Here is a 22104-nt window from a genome sequence, read left to right on the forward strand (position 1 = left end):
AGAAGCAGCGACTTAAACCCATCACAAGACGACGCCGGCGAGAAGCCGGGCCAGCGTGACACAATCAGCGGCCGGGATGGAAACGCCGTCTTTCAATCAAGCAATTCATTCTGCAGAGAGAATGAAGTGTGATGACAGATCGGCATGGATCCTGGGAGAAGCGGCCCGGCTGCCAGCGCTGCACGGCTCACATCGCCTCGGGCAAGGCTTTAAAGAACTGATCAGATTGCGAGCGGACGCGGCCGTGGACGGAGAATTACCAGCGGTGGAGCCGAGGTGTATTAAATAAAAAAAAAAAAAAAAGAAAAAAAATCAAAACTCTACAGATCTTGATCGCTCGTGGGATTTTCTTTAATTATATTTGGACTTCTCTCTAATAAATATAGACTGCTGCGTTCTTCCAAGGGTTCGGAAATATCACAAGCTTTCCTAGCCTGCGGGCGAGGAGACGCAGCCACGTATTACTGGATAGATCTTCAAGCCAATCCGTGTCCAAGTGAAGCATAAAAAAAAAAAAAACCGATTGCTGGAGAGACCAAAGTCTCGGGACTATGAAGTCTTAAAGGCATCTGTTCACCTTAAAGGAAACCGGTCAGGTCCAATATGCAGCCATAATCACGAGCAGTTCCGGGTGTATACACTAGCATAGATAAAGAGATCTTTAGAAAAAGTATTTCTAAAGATCCTTTATGATATGCAAATGAGGCCAAGGACTAGTTGGGAACCTGTCAGGTGCAATATGCAGCCAGAACCACGAGCAGTTCTGGGTGAATATTGCTAATCCCTGCCTACCCGCCCCTGTATCTAGTAGCATACATAAATAGATCTTTATAAAAAGTATTTCTAAAGAGCCTTTATGATATGCTAATGAGTGCAGGGACTAGTCACAAGTTTGCTACTTCCCCTGACTAGTCCGCCCTATTAGCATGTCCACAGGGGAATGCTATGCTAACATGCTATTCAATGCCCATTGCCCAGCGTCAGCGACGCACGTACCTGTCTGTTGTCACCACCTCAGACGCCGGGTTGCGGTTCAGTGTGCATGATCAGACGTCCCGGCACTTTCCGTTATATTCCGATATATTCCGTTATCGGGCTTCAGAGAGGTCTATCGCGCATGACTGGAAGTGACGGGGACTTCTGATCATGGGCACAGACCCTAAACCCGGTGTCTGAGGCAGTGAGGACACCGGTACATGTGACACTGGGACGTCCCTGAGGGTGGACTATTCGGGGAACTAACGTCATTGGGACTAGTCCCCTCGCTCATTAGCATATCATGAAGGATCATTAGAAATCCTCTCTCTAAAGATCTCTTTATCTATGCTACTAGATACAGGGGCGGTTAGGCAGGGATTAGCAATATCACCCAGAACTGCACGTGGCGCTCTGTGCATATTGCACCTGACAGGTTCCCTTTAAATACCGCAGGGCATAATTATATACATGGAGGTGAAAAAGAAAGGCTTCTGTCATACTCTATACATACTATTGTTGCTTTGTTTGCTACCTAACAAAAAGGAAAATAAAAAAAATCTGAGGAACGCAATCAGAAAGTTCTATTCTTCTCTTAAAAAGTGTTGGTATTTCGGTAGGGTGCACCATTAGTCCACTGATCACGAGAATGAAGGGGACACAGCGCTACATCAGAGCCCAATCCCCTTCTCGTTGTTTCATGCAGCCCCATTAGGCCTCTGTTACAGTTCCCTGCACAGCTGAGCAGCCAATGTGCGCGGGAAAAGTTGAAAGGATCCCAGAGCTACACTAGTCTTGTGCCTAATTCATTCCCAATGACCGTGGGGGTCCCGGAAGAAAGAACCCACTGAGTATAACGTGATGGCATGTAGCGATGCACCATGCTAGTGTTAAGGTGGCTTTACACACTGCAACATCGCAAACGACATTGCTGTAACGTCACCGGTTTTGTGACGTAATAGCGACCTCCCCAGCGACATTGCAGTGTGTGAATCACATCAGCGACCTGGCCCCTGCTGTGAAGTTGCTGATCGCTACAAATCGTTCAGGACCATTCTTTGGTCCTTTGTTTCCCGCTGTGCAGCAAAGTCTCAGTGTGTAAAGGGGACTTTACAGCGACTTCGTTAGCGACTTCCCTTTCAAAAAGCTGCTTTACAACGTCCCCAATGACTAGCTAGGTCGTTCTGCAGGTCTGCAACGCTGTTGCGTCGTTGGCCAGGTCTGCCTGTTTGACAGCTCACCAGAGACTCACCAGAGACTTTGTAGCGATCCCGGCCAGGTTGGGATTGCTGGTGGGATCGCTAGAAAGTCTCAGTGTGTAAAGGGGCCTATAGATAGATAGATACATAGAGGGATAGATAGATAGATAGAGGGATAGATAGATAGATAGATAGAGGGATAGATAGATAGATAGAGAGCTAGAGGGATAGATAGATAGATAGATAGATAGAGGGATAGATAGAGGGATAGATAGAGGGATAGATAGAGGGATAGATAGAGGGATAGATAGAGGGATAGATAGAGGGATAGATAGAGGGATAGATAGAGGGATAGATAGAGGGATAGATAGAGGGATAGATAGAGGGATAGATAGAGGGATAGATAGAGGGATAGATAGATAGATAGATAGATAGATAGATAGATAGATAGATAGAGGGATAGATAGATAGATAGAGGGATAGATAGATAGATAGAGGGATAGATAGATAGATAGAGGGATAGATAGATAGATAGAGGGATAGATAGATAGATAGATAGATAGATAGATAGAGGGATAGATAGATAGATAGATAGATAGAGGGATAGATAGAGGGATAGATAGAGGGATAGATAGAGGGATAGATAGAGGGATAGATAGAGGGATAGATAGAGGGATAGATAGAGGGATAGATAGAGGGATAGATAGAGGGATAGATAGAGGGATAGATAGAGGGATAGATAGAGGGATAGATAGAGGGATAGATAGAGGGATAGATAGAGGGATAGATAGAGGGATAGATAGAGGGATAGATAGAGGGATAGATAGATAGATAGATAGAGGGATAGATAGATAGATAGATAGATAGAGGGATAGATAGATAGATAGAGAGATAGAGGGATAGATAGATAGATAGATAGATAGATAGATAGAGGGATAGATAGATAGATAGATAGAGGGATAGATAGAGGGATAGATAGAGGGATAGATAGAGGGATAGATAGAGGGATAGATAGAGGGATAGATAGATAGATAGATAGATAGAGGGATAGATAGAGGGATAGATAGATAGATAGATAGATAGAGGGATAGATAGATAGATAGATAGATAGATAGAGGGATAGATAGATAGATAGATAGAGGGATAGATAGAGGGATAGATAGAGGGATAGATTAGATAGATAGATAGATAGATAGAGGGATAGATAGATAGATAGGATAGATAGATAGATAGATAGATAGAGGGATAGATAGATAGATAGATAGATAGCTAGATAAAGGGATAGATAGATAGAGGGATAGATAGAGGGATAGATAGATAGAGGGATAGATAGATAGATAGATAGAGGGATAGATAGATAGATAGATGGATAGATAGATAGAGGGATAGATAGATAGAGGGATAGATAGATAGAGGGATAGATAGATAGATAGATAGAGGGATAGATAGATAGATAGAGGGATAGATAGATAGATAGATGGATAGATAGATAGAGGGATAGATAGATAGAGGGATAGATAGAGGGATAGATAGAGGGATAGATAGATAGATAGAGGGATAGATAGATAGATAGATAGATAGATAGAGGGATAGATAGAGGGATAGATAGAGGGATAGATAGATAGATAGAGGGATAGATAGATAGATAGAGAGATAGAGGGATAGATAGATAGATAGATAGAGGGATAGATAGATAGATAGATAGATAGAGGGATAGATAGAGGGATAGATAGAGGGATAGATAGAGGGATAGATAGAGGGATAGATAGAGGGATAGATAGAGGGATAGATAGAGGGATAGATAGAGGGATAGATAGAGGGATAGATAGAGAGATAGATAGAGGGATAGATAGAGGGATAGATAGAGGGATAGATAGATAGATAGAGAGATAGATAGAGGGATAGATAGATAGATAGATAGAGGGATAGATAGATAGATAGAGGGATAGATAGATAGATAGAGGGATAGATAGATAGATAGAGGGATAGACAGATAGATAGAGGGATAGATAGAGAGATAGATAGAGGGATAGATAGAGGGATAGATAGATAGATAGAGAGATAGATAGATAGATAGAGGGATAGATAGATAGATAGAGAGATAGATAGATAGATAGATAGATAGATAGATAGATAGATAGATAGATAGATAGAGGGATAGATAGATAGATAGAGGGATAGATAGATAGATAGAGGGATAGATAGATAGATAGAGGGATAGATAGATAGATAGAGGGATAGATAGATAGATAGATAGATAGATAGAGGGATAGATAGATAGATAGATAGATAGAGGGATAGATAGAGGGATAGATAGAGGGATAGATAGAGGGATAGATAGAGGGATAGATAGAGGGATAGATAGAGGGATAGATAGAGGGATAGATAGAGGGATAGATAGAGGGATAGATAGATAGATAGATAGAGGGATAGATAGATAGATAGATAGATAGAGGGATAGATAGATAGATAGAGAGATAGAGGGATAGATAGATAGATAGATAGATAGATAGATAGATAGAGGGATAGATAGATAGATAGAGGGATAGATAGATAGATAGAGGGATAGATAGATAGATAGATAGATAGATAGAGGGATAGATAGATAGATAGATAGATAGAGGGATAGATAGAGGGATAGATAGAGGGATAGATAGAGGGATAGATAGAGGGATAGATAGAGGGATAGATAGAGGGATAGATAGAGGGATAGATAGAGGGATAGATAGAGGGATAGATAGAGGGATAGATAGAGGGATAGATAGAGGGATAGATAGAGGGATAGATAGATAGATAGATAGAGGGATAGATAGATAGATAGATAGATAGAGGGATAGATAGATAGATAGAGAGATAGAGGGATAGATAGATAGATAGATAGATAGATAGAGGGATAGATAGATAGATAGATAGAGGGATAGATAGAGGGATAGATAGAGGGATAGATAGAGGGATAGATAGAGGGATAGATAGAGGGATAGATAGATAGATAGATAGATAGAGGGATAGATAGAGGGATAGATAGATAGATAGATAGATAGAGGGATAGATAGATAGATAGATAGATAGATAGAGGGATAGATAGATAGATAGATAGAGGGATAGATAGAGGGATAGATAGAGGGATAGATTAGATAGATAGATAGATAGATAGAGGGATAGATAGATAGATAGGATAGATAGATAGATAGATAGATAGAGGGATAGATAGATAGATAGATAGATAGCTAGATAAAGGGATAGATAGATAGAGGGATAGATAGAGGGATAGATAGATAGAGGGATAGATAGATAGATAGATAGAGGGATAGATAGATAGATAGATGGATAGATAGATAGAGGGATAGATAGATAGAGGGATAGATAGATAGAGGGATAGATAGATAGATAGATAGAGGGATAGATAGATAGATAGAGGGATAGATAGATAGATAGATGGATAGATAGATAGAGGGATAGATAGATAGAGGGATAGATAGAGGGATAGATAGAGGGATAGATAGATAGATAGAGGGATAGATAGATAGATAGATAGATAGAGGGATAGATAGAGGGATAGATAGAGGGATAGATAGAGGGATAGATAGATAGATAGAGGGATAGATAGATAGATAGAGAGATAGAGGGATAGATAGATAGATAGATAGAGGGATAGATAGATAGATAGATAGATAGAGGGATAGATAGAGGGATAGATAGAGGGATAGATAGAGGGATAGATAGAGGGATAGATAGAGGGATAGATAGAGGGATAGATAGAGGGATAGATAGAGGGATAGATAGAGAGATAGATAGAGGGATAGATAGAGGGATAGATAGATAGATAGAGAGATAGATAGAGGGATAGATAGATAGATAGATAGAGGGATAGATAGATAGATAGATAGAGGGATAGATAGATAGATGGATAGATAGATAGAGGGATAGATAGATAGAGGGATAGATAGATAGAGGGATAGATAGATAGATAGATAGATAGATAGATAGATGGATAGATAGATAGAGGGATAGATAGATAGAGGGATAGATAGATAGATAGATAGATAGAGGGATAGATAGATAGATAGATAGATAGATAGATAGAGGGATAGATAGATAGAGGGATAGATAGATAGAGGGATAGATAGATAGATAGATAGATAGATAGATAGAGGGATAGATAGATAGATAGATAGAGGGATAGATAGATAGAGGGATAGATAGATAGATAGATAGATAGATAGATAGAGGGATAAGGTGGCTTTACACACTGCAACATCGCAAACGACATCGCTGTAACGTCACCGGTTTTGTGACGTAATAGCGACCTCCCCAGCGACATTGCAGTGTGTGAAACACATCAGCGACCTGGCCCCTGCTGTGAAGTTGTGATCGCTACAAATCCTTCAGGACCATTCTTTGGTCCGTTGTTTCCCGCAGTGCAGCAAAGTCTCAGTGTGTAAAGGGGACTTTACAGCGACTTCATTAGCGACTTCCCTTTCAAAAAGCTGCTTTACAACGTCCCCAATGACTAGCTAGGTCGCTCTGCAGGTCCGGATCGCTGTTGCGTCGTTGGCCAGGTCTGCCTGTTTGACAGCTCACCAGAGACTTTGTAGCGATCCCGGCCAGGTTGGGATCGCTGGTGGGATCGCTAGAAAGTCTCAGTGTGAAAAGGGGCCTTTATCCATTGATCTAATTAGCATTGAGGTCTCCAGGCTTTCCCGATGGCAGATACTGGATTTTACCACGTCTAGCTGTTCTTCCTTCCAGATCCCAATGTTCTTCCTGAAGGACAGTAGACCCCTTTATGTGTCCTGCAAATTCTTATCCCCTTCACCCCATTAAAAACATGCACACTCTGCTGAGTAAGGCCTATAAGTTCCTGGCGTACTCAGGAAAGTTTGGAGACCTCTCCGCTGACCTCCATGCATTGCCTGGTGCATGGGACAAGCCACATATCCAAAGGACTATGTAAAACGGATGATATCAGGTTTCAATCCATGAACCTGAGACCGACAGCCGCTCTGGTGCCATGTGCTCTGCGACGGAGGTCACCAGCACCAACCAGCGCCCAACGTTCCGGTGCTCCTTCCAGCTGTGTCTAATGAGGATAGATTGGGCAACACATTGTGCCATCTCATGCAGTTTACCAGTCTCTGAGCTAACGAGACTATAGAGCAAGCCGTATGGAGCATCTGTCATGGACCGTACGCAACTGACCACAGATACCATACGCCCGTCTCACACATTGTCTCACGCATGCAGTACAGTACATTTATTTACAGTGGAAGCGCGACACCATGCGGACAAATGCGGTTGTGCATGAAGCCCACAACTACATGGTGCCGCACTTCCACTGTAAATTAATTAACTGTACTGCATGCGTGCCGCATCCGGCGAAATGCCAAATGTGTGAAATGGGCCTTAAAGAGATCAAACCACCAGGATTTTCCTATATAAGCTAAAGCCAGTGCTATACTGGCGCTATCATGCTGATTCTATACATACCTTTAGTTGTGAGATCGGATGTATAGTTTCTGAAATACAAGTAAGTAAAGTTTGTGAAATGCACTGTTATTTGATTGATAGGGGCTACAGAATATCTAATAGGTAGTTATTCCCGCCCCTGGCTGCTGCCTGTCCTTCCTCCCCCCTGTCTGTTATTACAGGGGGAGGAAGGAGGAAGGAAAGACAGAGATACAGGAGGAAGAACAGGCAGACCGGGGCGGGAATAATCACCCATTAGATATTCTGTAGCACCTATCAATCAAATAACAGTGCATTGCACAAACGTTACTTGCCTGTATTTCAGAAACTATACATCCGATCTCACAACTAAAGGTATGCATAGAATCAGCATGATAGCGCCAGTATAGCACTGGCTTTAATATATATAGGAAAATCCTGGGGGTTGACCTCTTTAAGCCAGTCCTTCCAGCTCCAGGCTTCAAAGACCTCCCAACTGATCAAGTTTCCAGGATTTTCTTAGTCTAGCACAAGTGATAATTCTATCCCCTGAGAAATAATAAGGAAGAAGGGAATTTTGTTACTTACCGTAAATTCCTTTTCTTCTAGCTCCTATTGGGAGACCCAGACGATTGGGTGTATAGTACTGCCTCCGGAGGCCACACAAAGCATTACACTAAAAAGTGTAAGGCCCCTCCCCTTCTGGCTATACACCCCCAGTGGGATCACTGGCTCACCAGTTTTAGTGCAAAAGCAAGAAGGAGGAAAGCCAATAACTGGTTTAAACAAATTCACTCCGAAGTAACATCGGAGAACTGAAAACCATTCAACATGAACAACATGTGTACCCGAAAAACAACCAAAAATCCCGAAGGACAACAGGGCGGGTGCTGGGTCTCCCAATAGGAGCTAGAAGAAAAGGAATTTACGGTAAGTAACAAAATTCCCTTCTTCTTCGGCGCTCCATTGGGAGACCCAGACGATTGGGACGTCCAAAAGCTGTCCCTGGGTGGGTAAAGAAATACCTCATGTTAGAGCTGCAAAGACAGCCCTCCCCTACGGGGAGGCAACTGCCGCCTGCAGGACTCTTCTACCTAGGCTGGCGTCCGCCGAAGCATAGGGATGCACCTGATAATGTTTGGTGAAAGTGTGCAGACTCGACCAGGTAGCTGCCTGGCACACCTGTTGAGCCGTAGCCTGGTGTCGTAATGCCCAGGACGCACCCACGGCTCTGGTAGAATGGGCCTTCAGCCCTGATGGAACCGGAAGCCCAGCAGAACGGTAGGCTTCAAGAATTGGTTCTTTGATCCATCGAGCCAGGGTGGCTTTGGAAGCCTGCGACCCTTTGCGCTTACCAGCGACAAGGACAAAGAGTGCATCCGAGCGGCGCAGGGGCGCCGTGCGGGAAATGTAGATTCTGAGTGCTCTCACCAGATCCAACAAATGTAAACCTTTTCATACCGATGAACTGCATGCGGATAAAAGGAAGGCAAGGAGATATCCTGATTAAGATGAAAAGAGGATACCACCTTAGGGAGAAACTCCTGAATGGGGCGCAGCACTACCTTGTCCTGGTGGAACACCAGGAAAGGAGCTTTGGATGACAGCGCTGCTAGTTCAGACACTCTCCGAAGAGACGTGACCGCTACCAGAAAGGCCACTTTCTGTGAGAGTCGAGAAAGTGACACATCCCTCAGAGGCTCGAAGGGCGGCTTCTGGAGAGCAACAAGGACCTTGTTTAGATCCCACGGATCTAACGGCCGCCTGTACGGAGGTACGATATGACAAACCCCCTGCAGGAACGTGCGCACCTGAGAAAGTCGTGCTAGACGCTTCTGAAAAAACACGGATAGTGCCGAGACTTGCCCTTTAAGGGAGCCGAGCGACAAGCCCTTTTCCAACCCAGATTGCAGGAAGGAAAGAACGACAGGTAACGCGAATGGCCAGGGGGATACTCCTTGTGCAGAGCACCAGGATAAGAAAATCTTCCACGTTCTGTGGTAGATCTTAGCAGAAGTGGACTTCCTAGCCTGTCTCATGGTGGCCACGACCCCTTGGGGTAATCCTGAAGACGCTAGGATCCAGGACTCAATGGCCACACAGTCAGGTTCAGGGCCGCAGAATTCCGATGGAAAAACGGCCCTTGGGACAGCAAGTCTGGACGGTCTGGCAGTGCCCACGGTTGGCCGACCGTGAGATGCCACAGATCCGGGTACCACGACCTCCTCGGCCAGTCTGGGGCGACGAGTATGACGCGGCCGCAATCGGATCTGATCTTGCGTAACACTCTGGGCAAGAGTGCCAGAGGTGGAAACACATAAGGGAGCCGGAACTGCGACCAATCTTGCACTAAGGCGTCTGCCGCCAGAGCTCTTTGATCGCGAGACCGCGCTATGAAGGTCGGGACCTTGTTGTTGTGCCGAGACGCCATTAGGTCGACGTCCGGCACCCCCCAGCGGCGGCAGATTTCCTGAAACACGTCCGGGTGAAGGGACCATTCCCCTGCGTCCATGCCCTGGCGACTGAGGAAGTCTGCTTCCCAGTTTTCTACGCCCGGGATGTGAACTGCTGATATGGTGGATGCTCTTTCCTCCACCCACATCAGAATCCGCCTGACTTCCTGGAAGGCTTGCCGACTGCGTGTCCCTCCTTGGTGGTTGATGTATGCCACCGCTGTGGAGTTGTCCGACTGAATTCGGATCTGCTTTCCTTCCAGCCACTGCTGGAAGGCTAATAGGGCAAGATACACTGCCCTGATTTCCAGAACATTGATCTGAAGGGTGGACTCCTGCTGAGTCCACGTCCCTTGAGCCCTGTGGTGGAGAAAAACTGCTCCCCACCCTGACAGACTCGCGTCTGTCGTGACCACTGCCCAGGATGGGGGTAGGAATGATCTTCCCTGTGATAATGAGGTGGGAAGAAGCCACCATTGCAGAGAGTCCTTGGCCGTCTGAGAAAGGGAGACTTTCCTGTCTAGGGAAGTTGTCTTCCCGTCCCATTGGCGGAGAATGTCCCATTGAAGTGGGCGCAGATGAAACTGCGCAAACGGGACTGCCTCCATTGCTGCCACCATCTTCCCTAGGAAGTGCATGAGGCGCCTTAAGGGGTGCGACTGACCCTGAAGGAGAGACTGCACCCCTGTCTGTAGTGACCGCTGCTTGTTCAGCGGAAGCTTCACTATCGCTGAGAGAGTATGAAACTCCATGCCAAGATACGTTAGTGATCGAGTCGGTGCCAGGTTTGACTTTGAAAAGTTGATGATCCACCCGAAAGTCTGGAGAGTCTCCAGCGCAACATTCAGGCTGTGTTGGCATGCCTCCTGAGAGGGTGCTTTGACAAGTAGATCGTCTAAATAAGGGATCACGGAATGTCCCTGAGAATGCAAGACTGCTACCACTGCCGCCATGACCTTGGTGAAAACCCGTGGGGCTGTCGCCAGACCAAATGGCAGAGCTACGAACTGGAGATGGTCGTCTCCTATCACGAAACGTAGAAAACGTTGGTGCTCTGTAGCAATCGGCACGTGGAGATAAGCATCTTTGATGTCTATTGATGCAAGGAAATCTCCTTGAGACATTGAGGCAATGACGGAGCGGAGGGATTCCATCCGGAACCGCCTGGCGTTCACATGCTTGTTGAGCAGCTTTAGGTCCAGAACAGGACGAAACGAGCCGTCCTTTTTTGGAACCACAAAGAGATTGGAGTAAAAACCTTGCCCTTGTTCCTGCTGAGGAACAGGGATCACCACTCCTTCTGCTTTTAGTGAGCACACCGCCTGCAGAAGGGCATCTGCTCGGTCGGGATGTGGGGAGGTTCTGAAGAACCGAGGCGGAGGACGAGAACTGAACTCTATCCTGTACCCGTGAGACAAAATGTCTGTTACCCACCGGTCTTTGACCTGTGGCAGCCAAATGTCGCAAAAGCGGGAGAGCCTGCCACCGACCGAGGATGCGGAGGGATGAGGCCGAAAGTCATGAGGCAGCCGCCTTGGAAGCGGTTCCTCCGGTTGCTTTCTTGGGGCGTGAGTGAGCCCGCCAGGAATCTGAGCTCCTTTGCTCCTTCTGAGTCCCTTTGGACGAGGAGAATTGGGTCTTGCCGGAGCCTCGAAAGGACCGAAACCTCGACTGCCACTTCCTCTGTTGAGGTTTGCTTGATCTGGGCTGGGGTAAGGAGGAGTCTTTACCCTTGGATTGTTTAATGATTTCAGCCAATTGTTCACCAAACAGTCTATCTACAGATAGTGGCAAGCTGGTTAAACATTTTTTGGAAGCAGAATCCGCTTTCCATTCCTTTAACCACAAGGCTCTGCGCAAAACCACAGAGTTGGCAGACGCCATTGAGGTACGGCTTGTAGAGTCCAGGACAGCGTTGATAGCGTAAGTCGCAAACGCAGACATTTGCGAGGTTAGGGACGCTACTCGCGGCACTGCTGGACGTATGATAGAGTCCACCTGTGCCAGACCAGCTGAAATAGCTTGGAGTGCCCACACGGCCGCGAATGCTGGAGCAAACGACGCGCCGATAGCTTCATAGACAGACTTTAACCAAAGGTCCATCTGTCTGTCATTGGCATCTTTAAGTGAAGCCCCATCCTCCACTGCAACTATGGATCTAGCCGCAAGCCTGGAGATTGGGGGGTCCACCTTTGGACACTGGGTCCAGCGTTTGACCACGTCAGGGGGAAAGGGATAACGTGTATCCTTAAGACGTTTGGAGAAACGCTTGTCTGGGTAAGCATGGTGTTTCTGGACTGATTCTCTGAAGTCAGCGTGGTCCAGAAAAGTACTCAGTTTACGCTTGGGATACCTGAAATGGAACTTCTCCTGCTGTGCAGCTGCCTCCTCTGCAGAAGGGGCAGGGGGAGAAATTTCCAATAGACTATTGATGGCCGCTATAAGGTCATTTACCATGGCGTCACCATCAGGAGTATCCAGATTGAGAGCGGTTTCAGGATTAGACTCCTGATCACCCTCCTCTGTCTCATCATGTAGAGACTCTTCTCGCTGAGACCCTGATCCGTGTGATGACGTGGAGGGTCTCTCCCAGCGAGCACGCTTAGGCTGCCTGGGACTGTCATCTGAATCAGAGCCGTCAGGCTGAGATGCCTGGGACCCCCTTGAATCACGGATTAACTCCAACTGAGGGGGACCGGGGAACGTTGCCGCAGCAGTGTCCATGGTCTGAGTAACTGGCCTGGCCTGCAAGGTCTCTAGTATCTTTGTCATAGTGACAGACATCTTGTCAGCAAAAACTGCAAACTCTGTCCCCGTCACCGGGACAGGGTTCACCGGCGACTCTGCCTGGGCCACTACCACCATAGACTCCGGCTGACGAAGTGGCACAGGGACCGAACATTGCACACAATGGGGGTCATTGTAACCTGCCGGTAGATCAGCCCCACAAGCGGCACAAGCAGCGCTTACAGCCTGTGTCTTGGCACCCTTGCGTTTTGCGGATGACATGTTGTCGTCTCCTCAGAGCAAGATAGGGTATACAGCCAAGAAGCGACCTTACAGTGCAATATATATATATACATATATATATGGTATAGAGAAAAAAGGTACACCAATATAACACTGTGGCACTAGTGGGGCCAGCACTAAAAGTGCTGCTTACCGCCCGCTTAACGCGGGTGTGTGGTCGCCAGAAATCCCTTGTCTGGGTCTCCCAGAGCCTGTGTCCGTTCTCCAGCCAGACTGCATGTAGGAATGGCTGCCGGCGTCCTATGGAGAGGGGCGGGCCCTGGGCGTGTGCAGACAAAGAGCGGGAAACCAGCGTCCCCCTGTGCTCAGTGAGAGGGCTGGAGCATGTAAATAAGACTCCAGCCCTCGGCGCTGATTAATCGTACAGCGTCTCTCCCTTGCCCTGATTGACAGGGTGGGGGCGGGAACGAAGCGGAGCTAGGCCGCAGAAGCCGGGGACTAAATTTATAAGCGACGCCGTCGTAAAAGCACGGTCGGCGCTAAGTCCCCGGCGCACTACAAGTCGCAGCCGCGCCGCCGCTCCAGGGGCGGTCGGCGCGGCAGTCCCCAACACATAAAGTCACTCAGAAAAACTGTAGTGACTGTAACCCCAGCGCGCAGCGCTACTGTCCCCGGCGCACTAGCACACCCAGCAAGTCTGGAATGTGCGCGGCCTGTTTGGGACACAGAGTACCTGAATGTCGCAGGGCCTTGTCCCTGAACGGTACCCAGCTCCGTATCCAGCAGGTTCCATGGGTCTGTGGATGGAGCCCGGCCTCAGGGCTTGGGGGCCGGTAAGATCCCACTTCCTCAGAGCCCCTCAGGGGGATGGGGAAGGAAAACAGCATGTGGGCTCCAGCCTCCGTACCCACAGTGGGTACCTCAACCTTAACAAACACCGCCGACATAAAGTGGGGTGAGAAGGGAGCATGCTGGGGGCCCTAGTATGGGCCCTCTTTTCTTCCATCCGACATAGTCAGCAGCTGCTGCTGACTAAACAGTGGAGCTATGCGTGGATGTCTGACCTCCTTCGCACAAAGCAGAAAACTGGTGAGCCAGTGATCCCACTGGGGGTGTATAGCCAGAAGGGGAGGGGCCTTACACTTTTTAGTGTAATGCTTTGTGTGGCCTCCGGAGGCAGTACTATACACCCAATCGTCTGGGTCTCCCAATGGAGCGCCGAAGAAAACACCATCTGTCGGGGGCCTCTGAGGACTGGAGTTGGAAATGTTGCCTTAAAGGATGTAATAAGTGACCCTACAGTAATGGAAAACTGAAAACGAATGGAGTAGTCTGCAGACCACAGCTACAGAAAAAATCTGCGACCTACAACTCAAAATACCTGGAATGTCATAGCTGGCAGACCACAACTATGGAGCAGTCACTCACTACTTGGAACGACACCATATACTACATTTTCACTTCTAGAAGGCGCTTTCCTTGCAGTACTTACCCTCTACCGTGTGGCTGCGTGAGATCCTCTTCAGGTAAGGAGCCATCTCGGCAGCAGTTAATGGTGTGAACATGGAGACGCTGACGAGGGGAAGGGAGCCGGCAGCCGGTTCATCTGTGCCAAACCAAATACCAAAACAAATGCATGAGGATCGGCACACAGTTACTCCCCAATAATGAAACCTAAATATATTTTATGTTCTGGCCTACAATTAGAAAGAGCATTTTTATTTTAAAAGGGAATATGTCACCAGATTTTTGCTCCCCCATCTGAGAGCAGCATAAAGTAGAGGCAGAGACCCTGATTCCAGCGATGAGTCACTTACTGAGCTGTGTGCTATCATTTAGATAAAATCAATGTTTTCTCTGCTGCAGATAATGAATATGCTGGACTACCTGCAACACACCAAGTAGTCCTGTAATGATAATCTGCTGCTGATTAAACGGATTTTATCAAAACTACACTAAGCAGCACAGTAAGTGACACATCGCTGGAATCAGGATCTCCGCCCCTACCTTATTCTGCTCTCAGATTACGCAGCAAAAATCTGCTGACAGATTCTCTTTAACGCTTAACATTTTTTATGGGCCCGCCCCCGAGGAGCTACCAGCCCCATATAACTTTCCTTGCACATCAGCCCTGCATTTAGCTAGGAAATAAAAAGGACGTCATGCAGGAAACTCCTGTGGTCGTCATCAAGTGAGGTTTCTTTCCCTATTGTATACTGCTGGGCATTGGGGACGGATTTCCAGTGATTAAGCCAATTATTCAACGGGCCTGTTGTGATTCATGCAGCATTATTCAGAGACGGCCTCCTGTATTACAAATATAGATGTTTCACACTAAAACACTTCGGCATCTCATAAAAAAACAGCTACAGCTTAAACAAGAGACCCGAAACGAGGCGACTGAAGCGAGAAGTCACCGATGCGGCTCTCCGCTGACTACTCCCTACCCGTCGCTGCATCCCTAACAGGTCTATCGGTACATACACATAGGGAGCTGTCAGTCACGGTGAAAATAAGACTTTTGTGTACTCACCGTAAAATCTTTTTCTGTGTGCCTTCATTGGGGGGACACCGGAATCCTGTGTCCCCCAAAGAGGCGAGAGAGAACCCTGCTCTGCGTCGTTCCGGGCCTCCTTTTTAAAGAGCGTTCTCTCTGAGATGCTGCAGCGTTTTAGTGTGAAATGTGGGTATGTGTAATAATGGCGCCCGTCTGATTCATACTGTCCGTGGTTTGCAGATAGTGTACTATATCTATCATTGGTGAACATACAAAATATATGTGGATAATTTTTAGGCACAGTGACAGTAGTTTTATTTTTAGATGGTTTTAGCCTCGGGCTCTGTTGGCAGGAGACAATTGAAATTTAAAGGGGTTGACCACTACTTTTACATTGTTGGTTTATCCTTAGGATAGATCATCAGTGTCTGATTGGCTGGGGTCCGACACCCCGTACACCCCCCAATCAGCTGTTTTCAGTCCCGGTGGTAGCAGCAGGCAGCTGGAAGTGCTCAGCTCCAGCGCTGCTCCGTCTTCTGATACCGGGTACTGCACATAAGGCTTCTATTGATTAGAATGGGAGGCGGATGTGCTGTACCTGTCCACTATCAGAAGACAGGGCAGCTAGAAAACGGAGTATTTCCGGCTGCCGGCGGTGGCACCAACAACAGCTGATCAGCAGGGGTGCAGGGTGTCGGACTCCACACGATCAGACATTGATGACCTATCCTAAGGAGCAGCATAATGTAGACAGAGACCCCAATTCCAGCGATGTATCACTTACTGAGCTGTTTGCTGTCATTATGATATAATCCATGTTTTCGCTGATGCAGATCTCGCAGTTATACAGAGCTCATGAATATGCTGGACTACCTGCAGCACGTCAAGTAGTCCTGTAATGATAATCTACTGCTGACTAAACAGGGATTTCATCAAAACTACACTGAGCAGCCCAATAAGTGCCACATCGCTGTAATGTAAGCTTTTAGCATCTTATCAATTTCTTGCCTTTACGCTGCACTGTATGAAGTTGAATGGTGGAAATAATTCTGCAGCGAGAACTTTCCGTACCTTCCTTCTCTTCGTCCGCGCTCTTCTCCAGGGTCCCACCTCTGCTAGGCAAACTCAGCCCCGCCAGGAGGGACTTAAGGGCTGTGAGATCATTATTCTCAGACGACAGCCCGCTGTAAGAAAGCAAGTGACAAAGTGATCACCGGCAGTGTGATATCAGGTATACACAACCCCACTAATGAGAAGTTTGGGGACAGAGGTCAATAGAAATTGGTTCATACATTACAACATGGCCCTGCAAAATAACATTCCAAGATAGTGGTCCTATAGCTCGTATACTACTACTCCAAGCATGTGCCGACAGCCCTAAGAGTATCCATACACATTAGATGAAAGCCAACCACTAATTTCAGCAGGGGTGCATGCTCCGTCCTCATACCATGGATGTTGTGGGAAGGGAAGATTAGGCATGTGGGCTTTTAACATGCCCCATCATTTGATCTCAAGCTATAACCCACTGAAAGAGGTGCAGATTACACCTTCTCCATTAATATGCAAATACTTGATCCAGGGGAATGAGGTTTTTTTGGAAGGGTTGGGTAAAAAAAAAAATATGGGTTAAAAAGTTCATTAGTTGAACAAACCATTGGCTGCTAGTTGTCACCTTAAAGTGGTTATCGGGCAACATCCAGGGTCACCCCAAATCCACACGAACGCAGCGGTGCCAATGACAGTGCAACCCGTGATCAAATGATGCTGGAACTTGCGAAACAGCCCCTTTAATATAAGCGTGGAGGACATTTAATACTGAAATCACTTACTGAAGAGGATCCGAGTGTTTCTGCAGGAAGGACACCGCAGCCTGAGCGTCGCAGGTGATGTACTTGTGTATGAACTGCACAAACTTGCTGATGAAGCCGCCCAGCTGCCGGGAGTATTTTCTATAATTCTGCACAGAAGATGGAAGATGAGGTGAATAGTTGTCGGCTCGTCCCAAACCCCCACCCCAGGTCGGCAGGGCTCGTCCCAAACCCCCACCCCGGGTCGGCAGGGCTCGTCCCAAATCCCACCCCGGGTCGGCAGGGCTCGTCCCAAACCCCCACCCCGGGTCGGCAGGGCTCGTCCCAAACCCCCACCCCGGGTCGGCAGGGCTCGTCCCAAATCCCACCCCGGGTCGGCAGGGCTCGTCCCAAATCCCACCCCAGGTCGGCAGGGCTCGTCCCAAACCCCCACCCCGGGTCGGCAGGGCTCGTCCCAAACCCCCACCCCGGGTCGGCAGGGCTCGTCCCAAACCCCCACCCCGGGTCGGCAGGGCTCGTCCCAAACCCCCACCCCGGGTCGGCAGGGCTCGTCCCAAACCCCCACCCCGGGTCGGCAGGGCTCGTCCCAAACCCCTACCCCGGGTCAGCAGGGCTCGTCCCAAACCCCCAGCCCGGGTCGGCAGGGCTCGTCCCAAACACCCCCCTGGGTCGGCAGGGCTCGTCAAAACCCCTCCCCGGGTCGGCGGCAGGGCGCGTCCCAAACCCCCGGGGTCGGCAGGGCGCGTCCCAAACCCCCGGGGTCGGCAGGGCGCGTCCCAAACCCCCGGGGTCGGCAGGGCGCGTCCCAAACCTTCCGGGCCGGCAGGGCTCGTCCCAAACCTTCCGGGCCGGCAGGGCTCGTCCCAAACCTTCCAGATCGTCAGGACGGCCTACCGTTGGGGCATCTGTAAGCGGCAAGGCCTACCTGTAATAGTTTGATGAAGGAGATAAGAGAGTCCCACAAGGCTTCTTGATATTCACTGTGGAAAATATGGGGTTGAAGAAGCTCCATAATGCCCAGGATGTGAGTGAAGAAGGTGAGATGGTTTTGCTGCCGAAACTCGTGGAAGTTGAGGTGCACACGGCCGTGAAGGAGAACAGCGATCATGGGCAAATGCCTGGAAAGGCAAGGGTTACAGGATTTATATAGAACGCACCAATACTCACTGTGCAAAAACAGCTACAAGGGGTTGTTCAGTTTAAATTAATTCATACACTGACAGGAAGAGTAACAGAGGAGCGACACAATTCGAGTCAGACGGAGTCAAAGAGTTCAGACCCCACCACCTAAAAAGTGATGCTGTCAAAAGGGACAATCCTTTTAAAAGCAGGGGAGAGTGGGCTTGGACATCCCTTTAAATGGGAATCTGTGAGCAGGTTTTTGTTCCTGCATCTGAGAGCAGCATAATGTAGACAGACCCTGATTCCAGCGATGTGTCACTTACTGAGCTGTTTGCTGTCATTATAATATAATCCATGTTTTCTCTGCAGCAGATCTAGCAGTTATACAGAGCTCATGAATATGCTGGACTACCTGCAGCACGCCAAGTAGTCCTGTAATGATAATCTACTGATGATTAAACAGCGATTTTATCAAAACTACACTAAGCAGCCCAATAAGTGACACATCGCTGGAATCAGGGTCTCTGTCCCTACATTATACTGCTCTCAGATCAGGTGGCGAAAACCTGGTGACAGATTCCCTGTACGGGCGTGAATTGAATAACAGTGTTAATGTGCGGTGAGCATGTTCGTGGTTTGCATCTTTATATTGGTGTTAACTACACATTATCACTGTGATGGAGGAAGAAATGGCTGCGTACGACTACACTGCATACCTCAGCAGCAGGATGGGATGGGCGACGGCGAGCTTCCGGCAGGCCATGTTGGCGTCTGACATGCGGCTCTCCTTGCAGTCACTGGTGTCGGCCAGAAGCGTAATAAAGCGGTGTATAAGGCCATCCATCTGACGGGAGCGCGGTGGAGAGAGCAGGGGGTTAAATGCAATACGCGATTAACACATTCATTTATTTCTTGTAATTTCTCTCTTAATATTTTAGTTCTCCATAAAGTATACCGCTGGTCGATAAAGGGTTAAAGAAGTAGTATTGGAATGCAACAAAGACGAATAATTACTGCTCTGTTAGTTAAAATAGAATTGCAGAAAATCATCCACCACAACAATATAAACCTACTTTTGTGCATATATTGATGTGATATCCCCCATTCTCATGCTCTGCTACTTGTCATCCACTGTGGTTGAGTAGGCGGCTGCTCTTCATCGGCACCTACCCAGCACTGAGACCTGGAGCTTACCATCCCTCACTGCCCAGCTCAAAGCAACGAAGACCTCAGTCCCCACTACATGTAGAGAAGCCAGCACCCACCCACCACTTCCTTTATAGCTATAAGGACCTGCCTCCTCCACTTACTGTAGAGCAGCAAGAAACCCCCCCCCCCATTTCCTGTAGATCGTCAAGGTCCCCCAACCCAATTCCTGTAGTGTCAAAGACATCCCCCAGACTTTCAGTATAGCATCAGGGACTTACCTACCCACTTCCTGTAGAGTGGCGACAACCTCCCTCCCACTTCCCATAGAGCGGCAAGGAGCTCCCCCCACTTCCCGTAGAGCAGCAAGGACCTCCCCCACTTCCCATAGAGCGGAAAGAACCCCCCCACTTCCTGTAGAGCGGCAAGGACCTCCCCCCACTTCCTGTAGCGCCCGCCACTTCTTGTAGAGCAACCATAGCACCCCCCACACTTCCTGTAGCGGAACCCACTCCACACTTCCTTTAGAGGCACTCCCCCCCCCACCACCACCACCACCCTAAACTTCCTGTATGGGCACTTCCCCCCCCCCAAACTTCCTGTAGAGGCACCCCCCCAAACTTCCTGTAGAGGCACCCCCCCAAACTTCCTGTAGAGGCACCCCCCCAAACTTCCTGTAGAGGCACCCCCCCAAACTTCCTGTAGGGGCACTCCCCCCCCCCCCCATAATTCCTGTGGAGGCACTCCCCCCCCCCCCCCCACCTCACAAATCCTGTAGAGGCACTCCCCACCCCCTCACAATTCCTGTAGATGCACTCCTCCCCTCACAATTCCTGTAGAGGCACTCCCCCCCCACCTCACAATTCCTGTAGAGGCACTCCCCCCCACCTCACAATTCCTGTAGAGCCCCCCCCCTCACAATTCCTGTAGAGGCACTTCCCCCCCCCCTCAGACTTTCTGTAGAGGCACCCTCCTCCTCACACTTTCTGTAGAGGCACCCTCCTCCCTCACACTTTCTGTAGAGGCACCCTCCTCCCTCACACTTTCTGTAGAGGCACCCTCCTCCCTCACACTTTCTGTAGAGGCACCCTCCTCCCTCACACTTTCTGTAGAGGCACCCTCCTCCCTCACACTTTCTGTAGAGGCACCCTCCTCCCTCACACTTTCTGTAGAGGCACCCTCCTCCCTCACACTTTCTGTAGAGGCACCCTCCCTCACACCCCCTATAGAGGCACCCTCCCTCACACCCCCTGTAGAGGCACCCTCCCTCACACCCCCTGTAGAGGCACCCTCCCTCACACCTCCTGTAGAGGCACCCTCCCTCACACCTCCTGTAGAGGCACCCTCCCCTCACACCTCCTGTAGAGGCACCCTCCCTCACACCTCCTGTAGAGGCACCCTCCCTCACACCTCCTGTAGAGGCACCCTCCCTCACACCTCCTGTAGAGGCACCCTCCCTCACACCTCCTGTAGAGGCACCCTCCCTCACACCTCCTGTAGAGGCACCCTCCCTCACACCTCCTGTAGAGGCACCCTCCCTCACACCTCCTGTAGAGGCACCCTCCCTCACACCTCCTGTAGAGGCACCTTCCCTCACACCTCCTGTAGAGGCACCCTCCCTCACACCTCCTGTAGAGGCACCCTCCCTCACACCTCCTGTAGAGGCACCCTCCCTCACACCTCCTGTAGAGGCACCCTCCCTCACACCTCCTGTAGAGGCACCCTCCCTCACACCTCCTGTAGAGGCACCCTCCCTCACACCTCCTGTAGAGGCACCTTCCCTCACACCTCCTGTAGAGGCACCCTCCCTCACACCTCCGTAGAGGCACCCTCCCTCACACTCTCTGTAGAGGCACCCTCCCTCACACTCTCTGTAGAGGCACCCTCCCTCACACTCTCTGTAGAGGCACCCTCCCTCACACTCTCTGTAGAGGCACCCTCCCTCACACTCTCTGTAGAGGTACCCTCCCTCACACTCTCTGTAGAGGCACCCTCCCTCACACTCTCTGTAGAGGCACCCTCCCTCACACTCTCTGTAGAGGCACCCTCCCTCACACTCTCTGTAGAGGCACCCTCCCTCACACTCTCTGTAGAGGCACCCTCCCTCACACCTCCTGTGAAACACCAGTAAGACCCTATAATTTATAAATAAAAGCTACAAATCATTTTATCACAATATCTATCAAATGAGATAAAGATGTCTGAATATACAGGGGGGGGCACTATAGGATCAGCGGGGGTCCTGCAGATCAGAGATACTCCAATCATATTGTGCCATATCCTGGTTACAGACAATAACATTATTAGATGGAAGTAATGCATATTAAAAAAAAAAAAAAAACCCACCTGAATTTGCATAGATAAAGTAAGTGCCCCCTCACCTTACAGGTGCTGCTGTCGCCGTCGCTGCTCAGTAAGATTTCCGGCACCGGAGTGATCATCTCCGGCTGCTGCAGATAGAGCTGCAGATGGAAGTCCCGGCAATG

At 48.8% G+C, this 22104-nt stretch overlaps 1 protein-coding gene across 1 annotated transcript in view; it reads right to left on the reverse strand.

Moving 5' to 3' along the window:
* The window catches only part of INTS1 (integrator complex subunit 1), a 293595-nt gene that overhangs the window by 11384 nt on the left and 260107 nt on the right, over positions 1–22104 (reverse strand). Inside the window, exons 36-41 of the mRNA XM_075319760.1 lie at positions 22000–22104; positions 19189–19316; positions 18276–18468; positions 17372–17499; positions 16611–16723; positions 14535–14648 (exon numbers count right to left, since the gene is read on the reverse strand). The exon at positions 22000–22104 is cut by the window's right edge and continues 13 nt beyond it. Of these exons, the coding sequence (XP_075175875.1) occupies positions 14535–14648; positions 16611–16723; positions 17372–17499; positions 18276–18468; positions 19189–19316; positions 22000–22104 (781 nt within the window). The remainder of the gene's footprint in view (positions 1–14534; positions 14649–16610; positions 16724–17371; positions 17500–18275; positions 18469–19188; positions 19317–21999) is intronic.

Source organism: Anomaloglossus baeobatrachus, chromosome 7, assembly GCF_048569485.1.
Source record: "Anomaloglossus baeobatrachus isolate aAnoBae1 chromosome 7, aAnoBae1.hap1, whole genome shotgun sequence".
NCBI lineage: Eukaryota > Metazoa > Chordata > Amphibia > Anura > Aromobatidae > Anomaloglossus > Anomaloglossus baeobatrachus.